This window comes from Oncorhynchus mykiss, chromosome 17 (assembly GCF_057628025.1).
Source record: "Oncorhynchus mykiss isolate SJ-2025 chromosome 17, ASM5762802v1, whole genome shotgun sequence".
Taxonomy (NCBI): Eukaryota; Metazoa; Chordata; class Actinopteri; order Salmoniformes; family Salmonidae; genus Oncorhynchus; species Oncorhynchus mykiss.
The window spans coordinates 36,991,511-36,999,172 of record NC_143038.1 but is presented as its reverse complement, the minus strand read 5'-3'; the positions used below and the strand labels follow the sequence as shown (position 1 = coordinate 36,999,172).

The 7,662-nt window shown below is 39.7% G+C and overlaps 1 protein-coding gene across 2 annotated transcripts; it reads right to left on the bottom strand.

Annotated features, from left to right (window-relative positions):
• Positions 1-720: 720 nt before the first annotated feature.
• LOC110494082 (protein FAM3C) lies at positions 721-7,345 on the bottom strand. Of its 2 annotated transcripts, XM_021568791.3 has the most exons (11): positions 7,089-7,327; positions 6,838-6,938; positions 4,396-6,502; positions 4,175-4,285; positions 4,037-4,066; positions 2,938-3,064; positions 2,649-2,707; positions 2,450-2,500; positions 2,082-2,166; positions 1,409-1,535; positions 721-1,178 (listed from the first exon to the last, which is right to left on the bottom strand). In XM_021568791.3, the coding sequence occupies exons 3-11, from the start codon at positions 4,406-4,408 to the stop codon at positions 1,092-1,094; spliced, it is 690 nt and encodes a 229-aa protein (XP_021424466.2). In that variant the 5' UTR covers positions 4,409-6,502; positions 6,838-6,938; positions 7,089-7,327; the 3' UTR covers positions 721-1,091. The 2 variants fall into 2 exon arrangements, with proteins under 2 accessions (XP_021424466.2, XP_090061572.1); XM_090205446.1 differs by lacking the exons at positions 721-1,178; positions 1,409-1,535; positions 2,082-2,166; ... (3 more) ...; positions 4,037-4,066; positions 4,175-4,285 and having other exon boundaries at positions 5,106-5,935; positions 6,385-6,502; positions 7,089-7,345.
• Between the last annotated feature and the right edge of the window lie 317 nt (positions 7,346-7,662).

Below are 7,662 nucleotides of genomic sequence, written 5' to 3'. Positions count from 1 at the left end.
TAATGGGGGGGGCGTATTGGTGCTCTGTGCAGCCAGGGAAGGTCTAGCTGGCCACTACACCATTCATTTATCTATTTAACCTAGGTAATCCACTCACTAGCAATTGCCACTGCTATCCAGGGAGTCCTTAGCCTGGGTGCCAGTCTGTTTCATTGTCACGCCAAACATGCGCATGTGTGGCATGATAATGAGTGACAAGGAATTCACATTATAGCACAAACAGATCTGGAACCAGGCAAGGGAGTCCTGGAAAACACCAACAACAGGGATTAGGTAGAGATGTAATTGCAACAACACATCAACAACAACTATTTCAACAACACATCATCAGTAGGGTAAAACTAACCTGTCTCACGACAGTCTAAACCCAGCTCACGTTCCCTATTAGTGGGTGAACAATCCAACGCTTGGTGAATTCTGCTTCACAATGATAGGAAGAGCCGACATCGAAGGATCAAAAATCCATCTATTTAGTCAACCAATGAGAGGTGCCTCCCTCCCAAAATAGTTGTGCTACCACGCTAAACACACAAAAGTGAATGAGGTAAGTCATTTCTCCAGGGAAAAGTATGATGCTACACAAAAGGCAGCGCATTTCAAATTAGGCCCGGGATTATGACAATACTAAAAGTTCAGTACAATTCATGAACTGTAGTTCAATAAAAATCCTATAGAGGGAGCCCAAGATTCATTATTTAATTTGAAACAACAACTCTCAAATTTCTTAAAAACACATGTTCTTTTTAATTGTTTTACATACTTTGAAACTCCTCTATTTTGCAAAAAATGATGTAACCATAATAATCTGACATGAAAAAACACACAATGAATGCCCAGTCTTAACAGAGAAGTTGTTCCTTAAAGTTGAGTGATCCTGACAGTGGTTTGTTTGATCTGTCAATCATCAAGCCAGTCCGGAACCATTTTCATAGGAAGTCTATCAAGGCCTGTACTTATAAAACGTCTCATATAGTATGAGTACCGATTCAGGATCTGTTTAGCCTTTGACATAATAATGAATAACAATACATGGATAGGATGGACATGATTCTAGATCAGTATACTCGGAGATCTCTGTATGGGATGTCTAGTCAGATCTTCCTGGGGAAGCAGCCGGCTATTTCCACCACCTCTGGCCAGTTTCCGTAAATATTGGTCTTCTGACTATTGGCAGCCAGCTGAACAAAAGAAGATAGGAAATCATCACACTGTAGTTTCATCAAAGAACCTGTCACACTATATACCATCCGCTTTATTACAAAAGTAGAGAGAGCTTATAGTACTATAGTATCTACTATATAATTGTGTAGTAGTATTGCAAAAATGTTGCTGGACAGAATAGGGATTTTATATCGATTGATCTTGATATTTGTTGTAGACAGTGTCGTTGCTACAAATGCTCTCTCACCTTCTCAAAGGGGCTTTTCTGTTCTGTCCCAGCGCCTCCAGCAAAGACCCAGCTGTCTCTGAATTTGACATCCTTGATACTGCTGCTTCCCAGTCCCGCAAATATGTTCCTGATTTCATCAGTCATCCTGAGGAGAGATTGAGGGTCAGCGTAGATGTGTGACTGTTCGAATTTGAAAACAGGATGTACAATGAATATTGATTTATGAATGTTTGAATTTATTTAAACTAGGAATGGGCACCGATATGGAAAATCTATATCAGTTGCATTTTTATCTTGATACAATATATTGGTTTACAAAAAAACAACATTTACAACTGTCTCTGCTCTGGGAAGTCCAGACATCTGTTTGCGGTTTGCTCATTGGGCCAGGTGTGAATGTTCTGGGAGCCTAACCTACCCACCCAGTCTGAATACAATGGGAGGCCCATCTACCGAGTGATGACTCAGCAGGCATGCTACGAATACTAAGTAGACAGCCTGTGAGAAGGTCTGTGAGAGGGTTTTGTGCATACAGGAACAGCCATTTATGCTTTTTTTCACATTATAGTGTAGGTTAACAGGAAGGATAAACCGATATCACAATATGCCTTGCTCATATATTAACATCAAACGATATATCGATATCATATCAAATGATCGATATTGGTGCCCACCACTAGTTTAAACTTACTTTGTCGCTGCATCATCAAAAGATGCCACCAGAACAATCATTCCGGGTTTAATCGTCTTTAAGAAGTCCAAGATGGCCTTTGTTTCTTTTTGGAGAAAGTAGGGGAAAAAAACGGGGGGAAAAAACAGTAGTTTAGATGAAAGTTTTTTACATTTCCATCAGAATATAGAATGCATGTCGCTTTTGCATCTTAATAAAAAACCTCTGACGAAGGCCTTGAGGCCGATACGTAAAGCTTAATAAACAGCAGTGATACCCCCACGCTGCTCTTGCTAGTATCGTATTCAATTGTTACCGTGCACCTGCAACAAAGATAGCTCAGGTGTGCGAGTGCCTTTTGAATGTTGCATCCTTATAACTGCCCTTACCTCCAGAGTACATGTTAAAGTAGTCAAATTTTTCGATCTTCCCATTTTCACCTTTGAAAACAAGAGATGCACATTGCATAACAAGTCAGGCATGTCTGATCCCATTTCCCTTTTGCACAATCCAATCATTCACTCCATAGCAGTGTGTCTATGTGCATCACAGCTTATGTGTGGTGAAGTTAGGAGAAGCTGAGCTCACCATTCACCAGCACTAGGTTCAGGCCTGGTCCCACGTTGTTCATCACACCACTCATAACACTATGGAGATGAGAGTCACATGTCACAAGACTGCAAACACAAGAGCTGGAGTAGCAATCACATGTGCAATAGCTGAAGTGTCATGGTGAAAATATCCACGTTTAAATTTGGGACACGTTTAAAGTAGGGGTGGGCTGCATTCAAATATTTCTGTCTTGCTCACTAATCACTAGCTAATAAGTCCATTTCTGTTAACAATATGAATGTAAATTGGTTAAGAACACACATACATGTTACCATCAAAGCAGATCTTTGGGCCCACAACAGTCGCTGCTCCACTCTTGATTTGAAATGCAAAATGGTCGATAGGGCAGTTTTTGGAAAGGCTGCATTTTGGATGGGAGATTTCAGGCACAGCTGACAAATACAGGCACAGACAGATATGTGTTGAAATGATATATTTAGAAACCAACGGAGAAAACAACATACTCATCCAGCTGTAACACACATCCTTATGATAAGTCTCATATACAACCAGTCAAGCAACCTACCGTACCAGTCAAAAAGTTTGGACACACCTCCTCGTTCCATAATTTTTCTTAATTTAAAAAAAACTATTTTCTACATTGTATAATAATAGTGAAGACATCAAAACTATGAAATAACACATGGAATCATGTAGTAACCAAGAAAAGTGGCAAACAAATCTAAATATATTTGAGATTCTTCAAAGTAGCCACCTTTTGCCTTGATGACAGCTTTGCACCCTCTTGACATTCTTTCAACCAGCTTCATGAGGTAGTCAAAATATCTACACAATGTAGAAAATAGTAAAAAAAATTAAGAAAAACTCTTGAATGAGTAGGTCTTTCCAAACTTTTGACTGGTACTGTGTGTAGATGGAAACCTATTCAGATGTGATTCAAAGTGTTACACATGATACAAAGTGTGATACAAAGTTTAAATTAATGCAAAGTTAAGAAAATCATATTATGAGAGACATAATTCATATGCAGGACCCCCCTCCTACGTCTCTCTCCTTTAGAACCAGCACTATCACACTCCTAGATCTGATGAAACAGAGTACTGCTTTACTTTCAAGAAGTGAGGGAGGAGGCTGTGAATAGCTAAAGATTACTGACTGATAGGCGACAGAGGGTTCAGGGACAAAGAGAAAACTTCAGACATCATAAGAGACACTTCTGAACTGTCTGTATCACTTTGAAGTTCAACTATTTACTTCATAATAAATTATTCCCGCAGAATATTTTACTTTTGTATTCAGTATTTGGCATGTATTGAATATTCGGCATGTTCAGCTATGAAGATTGATTGATACTATTAAGATAGACGGGAAATAGCTGAAATGGAAATGCTTGAAACACTTACCAGCAGTGACCACAGTTGCTCTTTGAGCTCCTGAAATAAGAGAAACACAACACAGTGCTATTATACTGAGGGGAAAAACGATTAAGTAGAGGGCAAAAGAGACACACAGAAATAGATATGGAGAAAGAGTGATCTTACCAAAGATATGTTGTTGTATAACCCTTGCTCTCTGATGGATGTAGGGTGGGTTGGTATAGATTCCCCACATAACGAGGATGACGATGAGGAAAGTAACAGCATACACAACGTCTAGCAACCACAACCACAACAACACATATGTGAGATAATGCAAATTCCACACTCAATCACATTTAACTTATTCAAAAGATTTCCATACCATGCAAAAGCAGAGCTCTCACCTCTTGGTCTCATCTCAACAGCCAATTAGAAGACAATTCCTTGGTATTTTGACAGTTCTTTACACTGGAAGAAGAGATTCCTGAAGTATTTCCTGCCAGCCTGGAGTACTCTCCTCTGTCATGCTGTATAGCTCAAGCAACAGTCCCCACTTCCACCGTCATCCTGTAAAACCTACAGCAGTGTTCAACCTCAATAGAGAACCAGGATTATCCTGTAGCCTATAGTATAGAGTAAAAGCCAACACTCCTGTAAGGTACATTGTGAAACCAGGATATGGTAATATGCCCACACCCACCATATAAACAAGATGGCCACACCGTGGAGGACACGACAACGGATATTTGATCAAACAATAAAACACAATGAGACCTTTCACTTGAGAAAAGCAGCTTTAGCAGTTCTTTTTACTTTTGCCATACCTTTACTGTCCTCTAGTGTTGAAATCAAACACCTAACGTAGAACACAGCAGTGTGATTGGGAATGGGCCAACGGACAAGAGGGCATAATGGACAAGAGGGCATACAGGACAAGAGGGCATACACTGGCCTGATGGCGTTATTGTTACTGGAATCGCTCCCTTCCTTGATTCCATATTTACCCTTTAGATTGTTGGTTTATGTGATTAGCATACACAGGTGTGGGGGTGTGGTTGATAATGCCAGGTGAGCAGAGCGTCTCTTTATTGATAAGCACTGAAGAAACTCACAGTAACGGTACTGTACATGATTTAATTTCAAAGTGCAGAAGGGCAAACACAAAACAGAACTGCAAACACTAAACACAGAACGGCAAACACGTGCTTATACGCCTGCATTGCTTGCTGTTTGGGGTTTTAGGCTGGGTTTCCGTGCAGCACGTTGTGACATTAGCTGATGTAAGAAGGGCTTTATAAATACATTTGATTGATTGATTGACATATTAATTTCTGCTCAGGGGGAAATACATTTATACAACATGTTTATACAATATATAAAAAAAGAAAATAAACAACGAAAAACGTATGCACTCACTACTGTTAAGTCGCTCTGGATAAGAGCTAAATGACAAAAAAAATTATAAGAATTAAAGGACGTAACCACAACAGCTTGTGTCTTAAAGACAAAACCTGGGCAGCTGTGTTACGTTAACATAGTACCACATACTTTACATTAAACGTGTGAATAATACTTAAAGATGACACGACAATACTCAACAACTGAAACAGTGCTTGAAGAGGTCAGTAACAAATAGAAACATTTGATTGCGGAATACAGTGCAGACACAGCTTCTATACTTGTGAAGAATGGTTATTTTGGTCTGCTTGCCATTGGTATCGGTTATATATTTACAAATATTATTAACAGTCTAGATGTGTAGAATAAGGTATGCATGTCATGACAACAATTCCCTGAATTAGAACCAGCATCAGTGGATAATAGCCCTGTTGTAACTAGTCAATGCAAAAGAGCCCAGCCATTTCGGCACACACTTCACAGTCGACCTCAGCTAACCTGAGCGCAGAGCAGTGTCATCCGAATGATGATTCACTCCAACATATCCTGTTGGAGGGGAGAAAAGAGAAGAAAGACACGACTAGATCTCTTATCACAGCAAAAACACCCACAAACCCTGAAAAAAATATATAGTAGACTAGGCCTATGAAATAAATGGCCTGTCATGTCCCAATGTTTAGCAGCCAAGTACTGTCCATGCAGGTAAAAATACTATCGTATAGCCTATGGTATAACTTAGGTGTTGCCAAAACTTTTCTAGTCTCTAAAATGTAATTTTCCCCATCCCCTGATTAAGGTGTTCTGGAGTAGACTATAGTGGCTCAGGGGTAATGTTTCCCCAAGATGCAAATCTAGGATCAGCTTCTCTTCCCCCAATCCTAACCTTAATCATCAGTAGGGAAAATGCAAAACTGACCCAAGAGTCCTGGGACAACTTCACCCTATACCACTATAGTGACGAGGAGGATGACAGACACAGGACCAGGTCCACCAACCTCATCAGAGTCCTCCCCCAGTGTGTAGGGCCCGGGCCCATCCTCCTCCTCCTCCTCAGTTCCTCCTGACCCCTCAGCTTCCATCCGCCTCAGCACTGAGTACCTGTATGTGGCCTCGCTGAAAAGAAAACACTGTTTAACATTTACATGATTTATTATTGAGACTATGACTTAAGCAGTTCATTATGATAGTACCCTGGGCACTACACCTGATAAGCAAGTTTACTCATTGATGAAAAAACATAAAATTAGCATAATGAACAACCTCATGAAGGCAATCATAAATCCTTAAAAGGCTCCATTCATATTGACATACAGCCAACATCCAGAATACTGGACCTCTAGGCAGGCAACATGTTTGATGTTGTCTTTCATGATATTAAGATCTATAATGATCTAAAATAGAAAGGCCAACACAGCTCTATTGATGATCCATATCAATATCACAAATACCTGCGGGGAAAGCAGTATTTTCTGATGATAAAAACTGCAGCAAGAACTGCAGCAAATGTAACGAATATCACAGCTGCAATGACCCCCGGGTGCAGTCTTGCCTATTGAATGACAAAGATATGGAATTTAATTTGAGAAATGAAATGTCACAAATGTGATTGCCATTTAACCGAATGCCTAGGTATGCGCATATATACAACTGTCAACAACGATTACATTGACAGACAACGGATACGCTACAGCAACTTCACCTGTTGAGTTGACGGCTTGGTGGGGATGACACTTCTCATATGGATCTCATTCCTGTCCTCCGATAACTTCTGGGTTGAAGATAAACTAGTGGTGGGTCTCTCACAAAGTGTTTGTTGAATAAAGAAAATAATAAATAGTTTTAAAACATTAGAAACTATTTTTCTTGGAGTCATCGCCATTATTGTTTACTTCCTGGTTGGGTTTTTCACCTGTTTACGTGGAAACGAAAGGCTTTTCTGATTGGAGGAGGTGGAATGCCTTATTTAGGGAAGTTCGAGAGGACAAGATTGTAAAGGTAGGCTATATTGCATGATTGAGTTTTGCATGTTTCTTGAATGGGGAAAAGTACAAATTCCATGAAACAGCTGCATAAATTGTAGGAATATTTTTTTGGGGAAATTGTCTGAAATAAATGTTTATAATATAATATTAACAGTTTATAAGCAGTGAAATCAACAGAAATGTATTGTCCATAGTAATAGAGTGAATGCAGGAAAAATGAAGATGATCTATTCAAGTGCAGTCCTGATTTGTCTTGTAAGTCTTGTGTAGGCAAAGTCCAGGGGCGGATTG